This window comes from Xenopus tropicalis, chromosome 10, assembly GCF_000004195.4.
Source record: "Xenopus tropicalis strain Nigerian chromosome 10, UCB_Xtro_10.0, whole genome shotgun sequence".
Taxonomy (NCBI): domain Eukaryota; kingdom Metazoa; phylum Chordata; class Amphibia; order Anura; family Pipidae; genus Xenopus; species Xenopus tropicalis.
This window is the reverse complement of record NC_030686.2, coordinates 49,379,235-49,396,634: the sequence shown is the minus strand read 5'-3', so window position 1 is coordinate 49,396,634 and position 17,400 is coordinate 49,379,235. Positions and strand designations below refer to the sequence as shown.

General features: G+C 54.0%; 2 protein-coding genes across 3 annotated transcripts in view; both read left to right on the top strand.

Moving 5' to 3' along the window:
• The first annotated feature begins 2,390 nt into the window (after positions 1-2,390).
• cfap52 (cilia and flagella associated protein 52) lies at positions 2,391-7,582 on the top strand. Its single transcript, NM_001113074.1, is given in 14 exon segments — positions 2,391-2,474; positions 3,530-3,729; positions 4,046-4,182; positions 4,384-4,512; positions 4,714-4,813; positions 5,001-5,117; positions 5,233-5,333; positions 5,415-5,585; positions 5,816-5,964; positions 6,053-6,198; positions 6,275-6,426; positions 6,698-6,800; positions 6,949-7,060; positions 7,144-7,582. Coding segments are annotated over 14 exon segments (1,854 nt in total). The 5' UTR covers positions 2,391-2,416; the 3' UTR covers positions 7,323-7,582.
• A 2,516-nt stretch (positions 7,583-10,098) lies between these two features.
• The window catches only part of usp43 (ubiquitin specific peptidase 43), a 31,383-nt gene continuing 24,081 nt past the window's right edge, over positions 10,099-17,400 (top strand). The window contains exon 1 of one of the 2 annotated variants that reach the window (XM_031894491.1): positions 10,099-11,030. In XM_031894491.1, the coding sequence (XP_031750351.1) occupies positions 10,464-11,030 (567 nt within the window). In that variant the 5' untranslated portion in view covers positions 10,099-10,463. The remainder of the gene's footprint in view (positions 11,031-17,400) is intronic. The other variant, XM_031894490.1, reaches the window with a different exon arrangement.

The following is a 17,400-nucleotide window of genomic DNA, read 5'->3' as shown; positions in this document are numbered from 1 at the left end:
CAGAGGGGTTCTCACAGAGGGTCTCACAGAATCACAGAGGGGTCTCACAGAGGGGTCTCACACAGGGTCTCACAGAGGGGTCTCACAGAGGGTCTCACAGAATCACAGAGGGGTCTCACAGAGGGGTCTCACAGAGGGGTCTTACAGAGGGTCTCACAGACATGTCTTACAGAGGGGTCTCACAGAGGGTCTCACAGAGGGGTCTCACAGAGGGTCTCACAGAGGGTCTCACAGAGGGTCTCACAGAGGGGTCTCACAGAGGGTCTCACAGAGGGTCCACAGAGGGGTCTCACAGAGGGGTCTCACAGAGGGGTCTCACAGAGGGTCTCACAGAGGGGTCTCACAGAGGGGTCTTACAGAGGGTCTCACAGACATGTCTTACAGAGGGGTCTCACAGAGGGTCTCACAGAGGGGTCTCACAGAGGGGTCTCACAGAGGGGTCTCACAGAGGGGTCTCACAGAATCACAGAGGGGTCTCACAGAGGGGTCTCACAGAGGTCTCACAGAGGGGTCTCACAGAGGGGTCCTTACAGAGGGTCTCACAGACATGTCTTACAGAGGGGTCTCACAGAGGGTCTCACAGAGGGGTCTCACAGAGGGGTCTCACAGAGGGTCTCACAGAGGGGTCTCACAGAGGCCGGGTCTCACAGAGGGGTCTCACAGAGGGTCTCACAGAGGGGTCTCACAGAGGGTCTCACAGAGGGTCTCACAGAGGGTCTCACAGAGGGGTCTCACAGAGGGGTCTTACAGAGGGTCTCACAGACATGTCTTACAGAGGGGTCTCACAGAGGGGTCTCACAGAGGGGTCTCACAGAGGGGTCTCACAGAGGGTCTCACAGAGGGGTCTCACAGAGGGTCTCACAGAGGGTCTCACAGAGGGTCTCACAGAGGGTCTCACAGAGGGGTCTCACAGAGGGGTCTCACAGAGGGGTCTCACAGAGGGTCTCACAGAGGGTCTCACAGAGGGTCTCACAGAGGGGTCTCACAGAGGGGTCTCACAGAGGGGTCTCACAGAGGGGTCTCACAGAGGGTCTCACAGAGGGGTCTCACAGAGGGTCTCACAGAGGGGTCTCACAGAGGGTCTCACAGAGGGGTCTCACAGAGGGTCTCACAGAGGGTCTCACAGAGGGGTCTCACAGAGGGTCTCACAGAGGGGTCTCACAGAGGGGTCTCACAGAGGGTCTCACAGAGGGGTCTCACAGAGGGGTCTCACAGAGGGTCTCACAGAGGGGTCTCACAGAGGGTCTCACAGAGGGGTCTCACAGAGGGGTCTCACAGAGAGGGCTCACAGAGGGGTCTCACAGAGGGGTCTCACAGAGGGGTCTCACAGAGGGATCTCACAGAGGGGTCTCACAGAGAGGTCTCACAGAGGGGTCTCACAGAGGGGCTTCACCTAAGAGTCTGGAAACCGCTGCCCTAGGGCATTGTCTGCATGGGACCCGATATCCAGTGCCGGTTGTTGCAGAACTGAACCCTCCAGCGCCCCCTGCAGTACAGTATTCTGCATTTTTGACTGAAAATCTTCCTGTATTCCCATGTCGGAGCTGCCATAGGGAGCTGCACCCTTGTATATAAGTGTAGCACTTTGCCCCCCCAGCATTATCATAGAGCCATTGAATATCCACAGACTGCGGCAGGGGAAACATAAGCGCATATCACTCCTGCCTGTGTATTATATATGGATATCTTTAGTTTTATATTGCTAGAATATTGTGTGTGTATCCCTTTAAATAAAGAGAGGTGTAGTTTAACTAGAGCCTAATCCCTGCATTCTGCGCTGCATTGGCTTTTTGTCGTTTTCCTTTGCTACAGTTTTGCTAATTAACAAATATGAAAAATAAAGTTTTTTTTTAATGCACCAAATTCAATGAGGTTTCTGAGTATTTTCTCCACATAGAAAACCCGCCCCCGTCTTTCACAGATTGGCTGGTTGGGGAGGGAAAGGGGTGGGACCTGCATTAACAGCTGCAAATCATTTAGTAAGCAGCCAATCACAGTCACCCTGCCAGGGCGCCACGCCTATGATTACACCTGGAGGCTGCAGTGCCGGTTAGTGACCAGGAGGGGGCGCAGCACTAAATATTAACCATTCTATAGCGGACTGCGTTTCTTTTTTTACCTTATAAAGTGCAAGCTCTTGTGTTGTTCGTATAGATTAATATAAATAAGAGCTGCCAATGTAAAATGTTGTCATATTATTTAGACTGGAATAACTTACGGCCCCTATCGGGCAGATAAATCTCAGAATCGTACTGCGCATGCGGCTATGCCGAGTATTCCAGACATGCGCAGCGGCGGAAGAAGGCTGGACGCGGCTGTCTGTACCGCGCATGCGTAGGGCATCGGTTGCCTGGGTTACAGGTAAACAGGAGATAAAGTGAGGGTTGCTTGGCGACGGGGGAAGCGCAGAACAGTGATGGCTGAACAGGGGGAAGACAACCGGCTGGAGCTGCAGGGAATCATCGGGTTTAACGGTGAGAGGTGGGGGGTTGAGTTTATGGAATATCTATTTATACTGAGAGAAACTGCTGTATTAATGGCTATTAATGTGCTTTTGCCCGCAGCATGGCACCATAGAAACCATTGCAGCATGCAGCCAGTCAGGAGGGGGGTTGTGGGTAATCTCTCCTTCTAAAGAGCAGAAAGGGGCAATTGTCTGGGGCTCCTAGCCTTAGAACTGCCCCTGGAACACCAAGGAGGATGCTGGGAGTTGGGGGGCGCTGGGAGTCACTGATTTATCAAATTCCACCCCCCCCTCCCCCCATGTGGCCCCTGTCTTTCTGCATCCAGGGGCCCCTCTCTAACCGCAGCATGGGGGGAATAGCACCGGGGCAGTTACCCATAGCAACCAATCAGATCTTTCTTTTCCAGCTGATTAAACCCAATTGCTGATTGGTTGCTATGGGTACCAATTAAGTGCAGCAAATCAGGCTTCACTCTTTTGTGACATCATTACTAAACCCCAAAACCGCTTTTTCTCACTGTGTAAATACAAACACCCTGGAGGTGGGGGGGGCAGGTGAGACGAGGGCCCCACACCCCGACATTGGGCCCCAGCAGGAGGGGTCGCTGACACCAGACCCACACAGGGAGGTTCTGCCAATAACAAGACAGGGGGAACCTGAGAAGGATCCCGAGGATCCGATGTCTGCGGAGACCTGGAAATACGTCCCGGGTGCGTCAGTATTTGGGGGGGGGGGGGAGAAATCCTGGATTAATCTCTGCCATAAAGCAAGGAAGGCAGAACCACCTACTCATATTCCCATCTCTCGTTGAAACCACTGCCTGGTTGCTAGGGTAAATAAGACCCTAGGAACCAGATAGCTGCCAAAATACCTTATGGGGAACAAAAAGCTAAATAACTGAAAAACCATAAAAAACGAAGACCAATTGCAAATTGTCTCAGAATATCAGTGTCTCCATCATAGTAAAAGTGAATGTAAAGGTGAACTTCCCCTTTAAGGGACAATAATGCTGCCCAAACCCACTTAATAGCCCGGTCCAATCAGTGTGGTTCTGTCTCATTCAGGACATGTTCCGTCCGGCCTGATCAGTCACCCCGACAGGGAGCATCTCATTTACCCCCTGGGCTGCACCGTCATCATCGAAAACCTGAGCAGCCGCAAGCAGCAGTTCCTGCAGGGTCACACCAACAATGTGTCGTGCGTGGCGGCGTCCCGGAGCGGCCGGTACCTGGCGTCTGGGCAGGTCACCTACATGGGATTTAAGGTGAGGACCCCCCGTCTCATATGTCCAGCCCTGATGATTTGTTGGTAGGTGGTGGGGCCCTAGCAACAAGTAGAATAGTCACACCCCCTTAAGGATAACCCCGCCCAAATCACACCTATTCCCTTGCAAGCCCTGCCCCCTTTGCAGCCCAAAAACAGCATTTAGGGGCCCCCTCCTGCCTGAAGTGCCTGTACCCCCCCCCCCCCCAGATGAGACCAAATCAGATCTAAAGCAGAATTACAGCCCTGGGGCTACTGTTGCTGGGCTCTCTGCCCCAGGGGATTGTGGGTACACTGAGCATTTCCTGTTCCCGCAGGCAGACATTCTCCTCTGGGATTACGGGAGACGCGAGGCCTGCGCCAAACTGACGCTGCACAAGGTCAAGGTGGAGGCTTTGGCCTTTTCTCCCAATGACCTCTACCTGGTGTCCCTCGGAGGCCAAGACGATGGAAGGTAAGTAAGTTCCAGTACCCCAGGGGGGGTGGTATCGCTGTCCCACAATCCCATAACCTGTTATTTCCTCCACCTCAAGTCATAGCGGGTTTCTCTGGGCCAATCAGGAGCCACGTTGCTATATATGATGGGTGTTTAGCTCCTCCCATCTCAGGGCAATACTGATCTATAGCCACTTACTTGCCCTTTATTTGCCGGCAGCGTGGTGGTGTGGAACGTGGCAAAGCGAGAAGCCATCTGCGGCAGCCCAGCATCGTCCCTCAGCTCCGGGCACGCCACCACCATCATCTTCGCCAACAATAGCGATGACGTCTTCATGACCGGAGGGAAGTGAGTACCCACATTGCCTCTCAGGGTTCTGGGTAACGTCCTGGTCCAGCTATGATTATATTACCCTCGGGTACCATGATGGGACCCCATCCAGTGACCCATTCTTGGTGCCTATTGGAGCACTGGGCTCCCCCTTTACTGTATTACCGTGATGGAACCATGACCAGCCAGTATAATACAAATATTTTTCTTTCTCACCAGCGGGACACTTCGGGTCTGGGATGTGGATCTGCCCAACAGGAAGATGCGCCCTACGGAGTGCCAGCTGGGCCAGATGAAGAGAGTGGTGACGTGCCTGCAGGTAAGTTCTGTTGGAAAGTACTGATTTACTTTGGCTTTGCACGGGGTAGGTGTTTTCAGCAAGCCAGTCATGCTTTACGGCAGGAGTTTTAAATAAATTTACAGCACTAACAATGCAGTTGGGCCACCAGTAGGTGGCAGTACAGACACAATGAGGTTGAAGCTTGGGGTTCCTCTCTGTTCCCCAGGTGGCAGAGGACGACAGCTGCTTCTACTGCGGCACCTCCTCGGGGGACATCCTCACAATCAACACCAAGAGCAAGTTACTGAGCAGCTTTGCCCCGCAGAAGGGCAAGTTCAGCCTGGTGAGTCGGCCACCTTCGGTAAAGTTCATTGGCCAAACATGACAGCCTTAAGCCTGGGCCAATCAGCAAAAAGTAAAGGGGAAGAGAATATCTGACCACTGTTTGTCCTTCCCAGGGGGTGACGGCTCTGCGGCTGCTAAAGACGGGCGAGTTGCTCGTTGGTTCTGGCGACGGGAAGCTGGCACTCTGCAAAGGTCCGAACTACAAAGCGGCCAAGTACGTGGTTTCCTCCCCTGGGGTATAACTGTGGGGCAGTAGGGAAGGGGCCACGGGGTTTATTCTCTATTGCATTCTCAGGACTGTCCAGCTTCAGGGCTCCGTCACTTCCATCTCCCTCCGAGGCCAAGGGCACCAGTTCTTCGTGGGCACAGGAGGGGCACAGATATACAGATTCAGTTACCCAGAATTCAAAGAGGAGCTCATCGCCACGTGTCACAGTGAGGCCATCAACGACATCGCCTTTCCCTTGTAAGTCTGCCCTTGTAAGGCTGCCTTCCTGTGACTGGCTCGCTGAGCATGCTGGGAGATGAAGTCCAGTCATCTCTGATCAACTTGTACTGCCAGTGAGGCTGTTTATGGTATAGGTGGGCACAATCCCAAGGGGCACGGGTGGGGTTTCTATAGTCACAGCCTTGTGCTTGTATATTAAGCCCCAAGGGGTTGGGTATTCATGTTGTGCCCTAACTCCACTTCCTCAGTGGCACCTCAGAGCTCTTCGCCACCTGTTCCAAGAACGACATTCGAGTGTGGCACACCGCCACCCACAAGGAGCTGCTCCGGATCACCGTGCCCAACATGACCTGCCTGGCCATCGACTTCATGCGAGACGGGAAGAGCATCATCTCAGGTGAGAGGACAATTGGCTTGTTCCATGCCCGCGTCACTAGCCGCGTTGGGGTGCCACTAGGAATCTCACCGTCTGCCCATTCCCACAGCTTGGAACGACGGCAGGATTCGGGCGTTTATGCCGGAAAGTGGGCGGCTGATGTACTGTATAGAGAATGCCCACAGCATGGGAGTGACGGCCATTGCTGCCACCAGCGACTGCAAGCGGATAGTGAGCGGAGGAGGAGAGGGACAGGTACGTAGCCACGGGTACTGGAGCGGGCACCCAACTGGCACCCAGGAGTTACCGACACCTTATTCCCGCCCCGCAGGTTCGGATCTGGGAGATCAGCAAAGAGACCCAGCGGCTGGTCCAGTCCATGAAGGAACACAAGTCTTCTGTTACCTGCATCAAGTTAAAGGGGAATAACCGGGAGTGTCTGACTGCCAGCTCTGATGGTACCTGCATCATATGGGACATTGTGTGGGTATCACCGAGGCCAATGGCTCCTTACTGTTGACTCTTTACAGCCCAAACGACCATGCTATCTGGTTGTCAGGGTCACTGACCCTGGCAACCAGACAGAGCATTCTCTCCCTCTCCTATTTATCTTCCAGTCTGACTTCTTAACTGCTGCCTGCTTGCTAGGGCAATTATACCTGAGCAACCAAGCATAAGCCTGGTACGTGCAGGTAATACCCCCGATAATGACCGTTGTGCTAATACAGCAAGTTGTTTTCATTTCATTTCCCAGCCGCTTTACACGACTCCAGATGGTCCTGTCCAACACGCTGTTCCGCTGCGTCTGTTATCACCCCGAGGAGTTCCAGTTTGTCACCAGCGGCACCGACAGGAAGGTGAGACCCAAATCATTTGCCTCTCTTGGTTGCCAGGACCAGCCATGCAGACATAGCTCCACCCATATAACTGGGAGACCTCCCACTGGTGCCACCGCTGTGCCATGTGACCTGGGTGTTGGATTAACCCGGTTCTTGTCCCTTGCAGGTCGGATACTGGGAGGTGTTTGACGGATCGGCCATCAGGGAACTGGAAGGGTCCAAGTCCGGGGCCATTAATGGCATGGATATATGTGATCAAGGCGCTCACTTTGTCACAGGTAACGTATTTACACTAGCGGCCCTGTGGATCAGAACCAGAACCAAAACTAACCGCACCCCTTCTGCTTTCCCTGTGTGACAGGTGGCGACGACAAGCTGGTGAAAGTTTGGGATTACAACGAGGGCGAAGTGACCCACGTGGGCATCGGGCACAGCGGGAACATCACCCGGTTGAAGATCTGCCCCCTTTCCAAGTATATCATTAGCGTCAGCACCGACGGGGCAATACTGTGCTGGGACTACCCCTATGGGCTCAGATAGCTCTTGCCCTGGATAATGCCCAATGGGCAGGGGGCGGCTGGGGATACAAATCTACTTCTCTTTAAGACTGACTTGGGCATCTCAGATTCTGTGGGTCCAACTGAGCACCGGAACATGGACTGAACCCCCGGCGCTGCCGGGCTCGAGCAGAGGCTACTGCATGGCTAATAACGCACGGACTGCCCGAGCTTCTCATACTCGCCCCATGCTCTTGTGTTGATGTCATTTTATTTTGGGAAAAAAAGCTGAAATTCAATAAATATGTTGCGTTATGTGGTTATTGCAGCAGCTGCACAGGCAAGGCCGTTGCTAGGGGATCGGCATAACCCATTATACTGCAGGAGGGCTGCATACAACACATACCGTAATGTAATAGGAACCTAAGCATTTACTGATCCATCAGTATTGGACCCTGTTCAGAGGAGCTTACAGCCTGGTGTCCGTTTAATTGGTACCAATCACTCCATGTAGCCAGCAGCCGGCACTTTAATATCATAATAAACCCCCAGCAGTCTACAGACAGACCCTCAGGGCAAAGGAGACTGAAGGGGAAACTGATGCATTCTGAAATGTGGCCACTAGATGGCAGCAGGGCACCGCTACATAAATTGTCCTACAAATGGGTTTATGGAATAAGGAGACTCAAAGTTTGCCCGGATGCAACCAATCAGCAGGTAGTATTTACTAGCCAGTGCCTTATTGGTTGCTATGGGTTACTACACCTGGGCAAACTTTGTGCTTTTTTTTTTTTTTATTAGATATGGAGGAAAGGGATTCTAATTTTAGCAGAATTCAGAGTAAGGCAGTGGGGGTCCCTGCCCTGTGGGTGCGCCCCCTATATGAGGTGCATTATTTACTGGCCACCCTGGCTCCTGCTGAACTACAACAAATATTAGTGATTAATTTGCACATTAGCACTATTGTGCTGCTAATAATGAATAATGGGTGGGTGTAAGAATAGAGGTGGGGGTGCAGCACCCAGGCCCCCGCAGATTTGAGTCGGAATAAGCAGAAATGTAGATTTACTGGCCTTTGTACTGAATGCTCCGCAGCCTGTGGGCCAAATGTGTGGGGATGTAAATCAAGTTGTATTGTGCTTCCCTGCAATGCATTTCAGCAGAAACTCTCAGTTTCACTGTCTATAGAATGGTGTTGCACTCAGTTTCATAAACAAACAAAGAGCTTATGGGGGGGGGGCAATAAATGTATGTTGCTGTGGGGCCCGGTGATGCCCAATATTAGCCCTTAAAGCTGCAGTCAGAGAACACAATGACTTATTACCTAATGGGCCTACCCTGGCTACATACCTGGCCACCGCTAGCCTGGCTTGTGTATGGGGCCAATGGCTATTGATTAGGCCAGATGGCCACCGACGAGGCAGGAGAATCCCATTAGATATGAGGGGCCCCGGCCAGATTAGGGGTTCAGCCCAGCACCTCGGTGCTCACACAGGAGCTTCCCATAGACCCCCCATTATTGCCCCCATAATCCCTTGCAGCTATGTATGCCCCCCCCAGCACTGATCTGATTTCCCCTTCCTGATCCCACCCATAATGCACTCTGCCCCACAGTGACTCCCATAAGGGCATTTACGCTCCATAGGCCGCATTAATCCCCCCACAAAGCTCCATTCACTAAAATGAGCTTCTCTCCTCCCTCCCTATAATCTCACCATAGGGGATTAAATGCCTGCATTACCTGCCCTCACCCCCAGCACTGTCTGGTCTGCCCCCCCCCCCCCCCCGAGGGGCTTTTCCTTTAATTCCCCCGGACAATTAGCCCGGATTTCCTGCCGTTGTCGCCTCTCACAATGGAGCACAATGGATTCATGACAATAAGTCATTTACTGAGAGACAGACGGATGTTAGGTCTCTATATCAGCCAATAGCAAAAGGGTTATCGTTAACCACTTGTTGGCTGAGGGGACCAATATAGAGATGTCCTAAATGGTTACAAAATAGGGTTTATAGATAATGAGCTGCAGTACCTCTACTCACCACTATCTGCCAACTCCCAGTGTTTCCTATAGGGATGCAAGGGAACAGCGCCACAGAGTGTACACGCACTAATGCAATTATTTATATATTCATAACAAACAGTATCTAGTAGAATTAAGTCTAAAACAACTGGACTTTTCACCACTCGGATGAGTACAGTATGGGGGTACAGCTTATTGTGTGCCCAGAACATTCCTTCTCTGTATATTTGTATTTATACATATGGGTAGGGGGTGCCATAGTGTTTCCCTTAGACAGTACAGTATGGGGGTACAGCTTATTGTGTGCCCAGAACATTCCCTCTCTGTATATTTGTATTTATACATATGGGTAGGGGGTGCCATAGTGTTTCCCTTAGACAGTACAGTATGGGGGTACAGCTTATTGTGTGCCCAGAACATTCCTTCTCTGTATATTTGTATTTATACATATGGGTAGGAGGTGCCATAGTGTTTCCCTTAGACAGTACAGTATGGGGGTACAGCTTATTGTGTGCCCAGAACATTCCTTCTCTGTATATTTGTATTTATACATATGGGTAGGGGGTGCCATAGTGTTTCCCTTAGACAGTACAGTATGGGGGTACAGCTTATTGTGTGCCCAGAACATTCCTATGATTTGAGGATAATAATATAAATGGGGTACAGTGGGGGGCAGGCCGCCGTGGGGACCCGGTGACAGGAATGACAGAATGCCTATGGAATGTGAGAGCTGCTTGGCCGGATCTCACCAGCGGTAGCAGCACAGCCTCCCTCCCCGCCCGCCACAAACCTGTCTCTCTCGCTCTCCCTCTCTCTATTCTCTCCCCTTCCCTTGTCTTCTTTCAAAGTAAACCGGGCTAATAAGATTCCAGTGGAGGTGGAGCTGGAGCGGCGGGAGTGCACCCAGCAGCCAAGTGGAGCTGCTACACACACAGCACCCACAGCAGGAACATGGGCTGCCTCCCTGCCCCGCCGCCAGCAAGGTAGGATGTGGGAGCAGCTATGGGGGCACCCTGGGCACCCCCTTAATATGGGCAGCCTGGAGACGCCCGCTCTGTCTTTGTAAGGGACCGGGATTCCCAAATCCTTTTGCTTCTTCCTGTACAAGTTGCACCGGCTGTGGCCCCGGCGGCAGGTAGGTCGGCACGGCCAGGTGAGTAGCCATGGAGCGGGGCAAGGACAAGGCGAAGGGACCCCGGAAGCTCTTTCGGAGTCGCTCGCTGAAATCCGTGGGGGATTTTGTGCACCGGATCCTAAGAACCATAAGCCACCTGTCCCACGTGGGGGAGGCCAGCCACGAAGATGGCGAGGAGGACGACGGGGGTTTCAGCCGAAAGGCGACGGCGCAGGAAGACTGGCGCGTGGTGCACGGCGGCGACAGCAATAACAACCTGGGGAAAGTGCAAGCCTCGGGGCAGGACCGGGTCTCCTGGAGTTCTGACGACAAGGTGCCCGGGGTGCAGGGCATGAAGAACCACGGTAACACCTGCTTCATGAACGCCGTGGTGCAGTGCCTTAGCAACACCGACATGTTGGCCGAGTTCCTGGGCATGGAGCGCTACAAAGCCCAGCTCAGCAAGGGGAAAGTAAACGGGGTGCTGGTCAGGGAAGCGGAGGGCCCCCCCACCGGGGGGGCGTCTGGCAGCGGAGAAGTCACCGAGAGGCTGGCATCGCTGGTTAGGGGTCTCTGGACGTTGGAGTACACCCCCCACCTCTCGGCTGAGTTTAAGGTAAGTGCCCTCCTCTCCAGCAGCCGTAGGGAAACCAGTTTGGTCGCTGGGAGTTGGAACAACAACAGGTCGGGCATCAGAAGTGCCAACGTGTTTCCCAAAAGGCGAATAGGTCCCTGTTCCACAGAGCTTACAGTTCTGCCCCACTCCCTGCCAGGTCTGGGAGCCATCATTTCTCCAACCAGATTATATCAAACGTGGTGGTTCTATGGGGCCCCCTGAGCTGGCCGGACTTGGGGGGGGGCACAACTGATATTAGGAAATGAGAAAGAAGTGATAGACACAAGGTGAGGGCTCAATGTGCCCTCTGGGTAGGGAGATGCTTGAGGGCATCGGGGTGAATACAGTTGGGGCAGAGGGTGATAGTGTCTGACATTTGGGGCTCCCTGTCTGTCTTTCTCAAAATTATGGGTCTGCCACCCCTCAGGGAGCTATAGCAGTGACTGGGGGGGCTATAGCATTGACTATAGGGGGGGCTATAGCAGTGACTATAGGGGGGACTATAGCAGTGACTGGGGGGGCTATAGCAGTGACTGGGGGGGCTATAGCAGTGACTGGGGGGGCTATAGCAGTGACTATAGGGGGGGCTATAGCAGTGACTGGGGGGGCTATAGCATTGACTATAGGGGGGGCTATAGCAGTGACTGGGGGGACTATAGCAGTGACTGGGGGGGCTATAGCAGTGACTGGGGGGCTATAGCAGTGACTATAGGGGGGGCTATAGCAGTGACTATAGGGGGGACTATAGCAGTGACTGGGGGGGCTATAGCATTGACTATGGGGGGGGGCTATAGCAGTGACTGGGGGGAGCTATAGCAGTGACTGGGGGGGCTATAGCAGTGACTGGGGGGGCTATAGCAGTGACTGGGGGGGCTATAGCAGTGACTGGGGGGCTATAGCAGTGACTGGGGGGGCTATAGCAGTGACTGGGGGGAGCTATAGCAGTGACTGGGGGGGCTATAGCAGTGACTGGGGGGGAGCTATATCAGTGACTGGGGGGGCTATATCAGTGACTGGGGGGGCTATAGCAGTGACTGGGGGGAGCAATAGCAGTGACTGGGGGGAGCTATAGCAGTGACTGGGGGGGCTATAGCAGTGACTGGGGGGGAGCTATATCAGTGACTGGGGGGGCTATATCAGTGACTGGGGGGGCTATAGCAGTGACTGGGGGGAGCAATAGCAGTGACTGGGGGGAGCTATAGCAGTGACTGGGGGGGCTATAGCAGTGACTGGGGGGGCTATAGCAGTGACTGGGGGTATAGCAGTGACTGGGGGGGCTATAGCAGTGACTGGGGGGTTATAGAAGTGCCTGGGGGGCTATAGCAGTGACTGGGGGGGTATAGCAGTGACTGGGGGAGCTATAGCAGTGACTGGGGGGAGCTATAGCAGTGACTGGGGGGGCTATAGCAGTGACTGGGGGGCTATAGCAGTGACTGGGGGGGCTATAGCAGTGACTGGGGGGGAGCTATAGCAGTGACTGGGGGGAGCTATATCAGTGACTGGGGGGGCTATAGCAGTGACTGGGGGAGCTATATCAGTGACTGGGGGGGCTATATCAGTGACTGGGGGGAGCTATAGCAGTGACTGGGGGAGCTATATCAGTGACTGGGGGGGCTATAGCAGTGACTGGGGGGGCTATAGCAGTGACTGGGGGGGCTATAGCAGTGACTGGGGGGAGCTATAGCAGTGACTGGGGGGCTATAGCAGTGACTGGGGGGCTATAGCAGTGACTGGGGGGCTATAGCAGTGACTGGGGGAGCAATAGCAGTGACTGGGGGGGAGCTATAGCAGTGACTGGGGGCTATAGCAGTGACTGGGGGAGCAATAGCAGTGACTGGGGGGCTATAGCAGTGACTGGGGGAGCAATAGCAGTGACTGGGGGAGCAATAGCAGTGACTGGGGGGCTATAGCAGTGACTGGGGGAGCAATAGCAGTGACTGGGGGGCTATAGCAGTGACTGGGGGGGCTATAGCAGTGACTGGGGGAGCAATAGCAGTGACTGGGGGGCTATAGCAGTGACTGGGGGGCTATAGCAGTGACTGGGGGAGCAATAGCAGTGACTGGGGGGCTATAGCAGTGACTGGGGGGGCTATAGCAGTGACTGGGGGGGCTATAGCAGTGACTGGGGGAGCAATAGCAGTGACTGGGGGGGCTATAGCAGTGACTGGGGGGGCTATAGCAGTGACTGGGGGAGCAATAGCAGTGACTGGGGGGGCTATAGCAGTGACTGGGGGGGCTATAGCAGTGACTGGGGGAGCAATAGCAGTGACTGGGGGGCTATAGCAGTGACTGGGGGGGCTATAGCAGTGACTGGGGGGCTATAGCAGTGGACTGGGGGGCTATAGCAGTGACTGGGGGGGAGCAATAGCAGTGACTGGGGGGCTATAGCAGTGACTGGGGGGGCTATAGCAGTGACTGGGGGGGCTATAGCAGGGTGTTATATATGTAATCTAGTTGTGGGGTACAGGGGGGAGCCTTGATCCCAAAAGCCAGTGCACAGGTGTCAGTCCTACTGGTCAGACCCAGTTGGGCCCCAGTTTGCATAAAGCTATTGCCCCCCCCCATCTAGAGACCCCTGTTACTGTGCTGAGCCAGCGTGCCCTGGGGTGCCGGGGGTTAAACACCGATGTGCTGAGCGTAAGCAGTTGCACAAGTGCCGGTTAAACTGCTGGCAAAGCTCTTCCTTTCACCCACAGTCACTGTGCACTTTAACTCATTACTGCCCATGGACTTCCCAGCCTCTCGGCACCCACGGGAGTCATGCGTGTAGCTGGGTGCAAATCAACTGAGGGGAGTTTGGCACCAACGCTGCCCATGGGCACCTGTGCCAACTGTGGCGCTTTGCTCCTCGCCGCCTTGGCCGCCCAACATTCCCACATTCCTGCGCTCCTGCCAGTTTTTGGAGGGCACCTTACAGCCACCATTAAAGGGCAAGTAGCACAGCCATTCTGTGTGCCAGGGGCCACGGGTTACCCATGCCTCCCAATAACAACGTACCGCTGGCTGATTGGCTCTCCCTTGACCAATCATATTGTGTATAGGGCTAAATCGATATCATTGATAACTGATCAGTGTGGTTCTGGCAGATTGGACCATAACTGGGGGGGGTCATACAGTGCAGAATCTGCTGCTGGGCCCAATGGCATTTTAGTGTTAAGGAATAAGTCCCGGGTTGGGTCCCCTATAACTCCAGGGCCCCCCTAGAAATCCCCCGTGCTGAGGTGCCCCTGTGAATGAGGTGCCATACTGGCCAGCACTGGGCTGGCGTTGCCCTCATACCGCATTGGCACTCTATAGCTGAACCAACTGGCTAGCGGCAGGAGTTTCTAACCCAGAAGCTGACACTCGCTCACATAGCCACCTACATTGACCAATCAAAGTCCGAGTTCAGGGCAAGGCAGCAATGTATAATTATAGCCTGATCTGGTTGGCACTAAGCGCCCTCTGCCACCCTGGATAATGTGGCCCTAATGCCGGCAGATCCCATTACTGCTAATGGCCGCGGCACATTCCCGGGGATGCCAGGCAATGCCACCCCTCATATAATGACTCTCATGTTTCCTATAACGTAGGGCAGAGCGAAGGGGAAGTAAACCGCCCAATACAATGTTCCTGAATGAAAGAATGGGGTTTATATGCCCTTTAAATCATTAAATTGTAAGCCCCAGGGCCCAGTTCCAACAGTGCTGGAGTGGCAGCCATACTGGGGGCTCTGCACATCCCAGTCTGATTGGTCGGTACTGTCACTTCCCAAGTAGGACTTCCTGATTAGTGGGTCACATGATCAAAACATGATGGCAGTTTATGTGCAGTCATGTGAGTGGGGGGGGGTTATGGGTGAAACACGAGAGTGTATACACAACACACACACCCCACTGCACCCCGAGCCAACAATAATACTAATATACTAATACTTCTGGCCCCGCCCCTGATATTGGCTGTACCCGCCTGTAGCCAATCACAGAGCCAGACACATTGGCACTCAGTCCCTTCTCCCTGTTTATCTCCCCAGCAGGGACCTTTGAACTGAGTTCCTAAGATACAGGGCAATTAAAGCCTTAAGGACAAACAATGGGGCAGGAATGAAGCGCTTGGGGTTATTATAGCGCAGGGGGGGCGGTACTGGGGGACAGTGTGTATAGTAAGGCAAGATGTGTCAGGGGGAGGGGCTGTAACTGGGGGACAGTGTGTATAGTAAGGCAAGGGGGTGTCAGGGGGAGGGGCTGTAACTGGGGGACAGTGTGAATAGTAAGGCAAGATATGTCAGGGGGCGGGGCGGTAACTGGGGGACAGTGTGTATAGTAAAGCAAGATGTGTCAGGGGGAGGGGCTGTAACTGGGGGACAGTGTGAATAGTAAGGCAAGATGTGTCAGGGGGCGGGGCTGTAACTGGGGGACAGTGTGTATAGTAAGGCAAGATATGTCAGGGGGAGGGGCTGTAACTGGGGGACAGTGTGTATAGTAAGGCAAGATGTGTCAGGGGGAGGGGCTGTAACTGGGGGACAGTGTGTATAGTAAGGCAAGATATGTCAGGGGGCGGGGCGGTACTGGGGGACAGTGTGTATAGTAAAGCAAGATGTGTCAGGGGGAGGGGCTGTAACTGTGGGACAGTGTGTATAGTAAGGCAAGATGTGTCAGGGGGAGGGGCTGTAACTGGGGGACAGTGTGTATAGTAAGGCAAGATGTGTCAGGGGGAGGGGCTGTAACTGGGGGACAGTGTGTATAGTAAGGCAAGGGGGTGTCAGGGGGAGGGGCTGTAACTGGGGGACAGTGTGAATAGTAAGGCAAGATATGTCAGGGGGCGGGGCGGTAACTGGGGGACAGTGTGTATAGTAAAGCAAGATGTGTCAGGGGGAGGGGCTGTAACTGGGGGACAGTGTGAATAGTAAGGCAAGATGTGTCAGGGGGCGGGGCTGTAACTGGGGGACAGTGTGTATAGTAAGGCAAGATATGTCAGGGGGAGGGGCTGTAACTGGGGGACAGTGTGTATAGTAAGGCAAGATGTGTCAGGGGGAGGGGCTGTAACTGGGGGACAGTGTGTATAGTAAGGCAAGATATGTCAGGGGGCGGGGCGGTACTGGGGGACAGTGTGTATAGTAAAGCAAGATGTGTCAGGGGGAGGGGCTGTAACTGTGGGACAGTGTGTATAGTAAGGCAAGATGTGTCAGGGGGAGGGGCTGTAACTGGGGGACAGTGTGTATAGTAAGGCAAGATGTGTCAGGGGGAGGGGCTGTAACTGGGGGACAGTGTGTATAGTAAGGCAAGATGTGTCAGGGGGAGGGGCTGTAACTGGGGGACAGTGTGTATAGTAAGGCAAGGGGGTGTCAGGGGGAGGGGCTGTAACTGGGGGACAGTGTGAATAGTAAGGCAAGATATGTCAGGGGGAGGGGCTGTAACTGGGGGACAGTGTGTATAGTAAGGCAAGATGGTGTCAGGGGGAGGGGCTGTAACTGGGGGACAGTGTGTATAGTAAAGCAAGATGTGTCAGGGGGAGGGGCTGTAACTGGGGGACAGTGTGTATAGTAAGGCAAGATGTGTCAGGGGGAGGGGCTGTAACTGGGGGACAGTGTGTATAGTAAGGCAAGATGGTGTCAGGGGGAGGGGCTGTAACTGGGGGACAGTGTGTATAGTAAGGCAAGATGTGTCAGGGGGAGGGGCTGTAACTGGGGGACAGTGTGTATAGTAAGGCAAGATGTGTCAGGGGGAGGGGCTGTAACTGGGGGACAGTGTGTATAGTAAGGCAAGATGTGTCAGGGGGAGGGGCTGTAACTGGGGGACAGTGTGTATAGTAAGACAAGATGTGTCAGGGGGAGGGGCTGTAACTGGGGGGCAGTGTGTATAGTAAGGCAAGATGTGACAGGGGGAGGGGCTGTAACTGGGGGACAGTGTGTATAGTAAGGGAAGGTGTGTCAGGGGGAGGGGCTGTAACTGGGGGACAGTGTGTATAGTAAGGCAAGATGTGTCAGGGGGAGGGGCTGTAACTGGGGGACAGTGTGTATAGTAAGGCAAGATGGTGCCAGGGGGAGGGGCTGTAACTGGGGGACAGTGTGTATAGTAAGGCAAGATGTGTCAGGGGGAGGGGCTGTAACTGGGGGACAGTGTGTATAGTAAGGCAAGATGTGTCAGGGGGAGGGGCTGTAACTGGGGGACAGTGTGTATAGTAAGGCAAGATGTGTCAGGGGGAGGGGCTGTAACTGGGGGACAGTGTGTATAGTAAGGCAAGATGTGTCAGGGGGAGGGGCTGTAACTGGGGGACAGTGTGTATAGTAAGGCAAGATGTGTCAGGGGGAGGGGCTGTAACTGGGGGACAGTGTGTATAGTAAGGCAAGATGTGTCAGGGGGAGGGGCTGTAACTGGGGGACAGTGTGTAT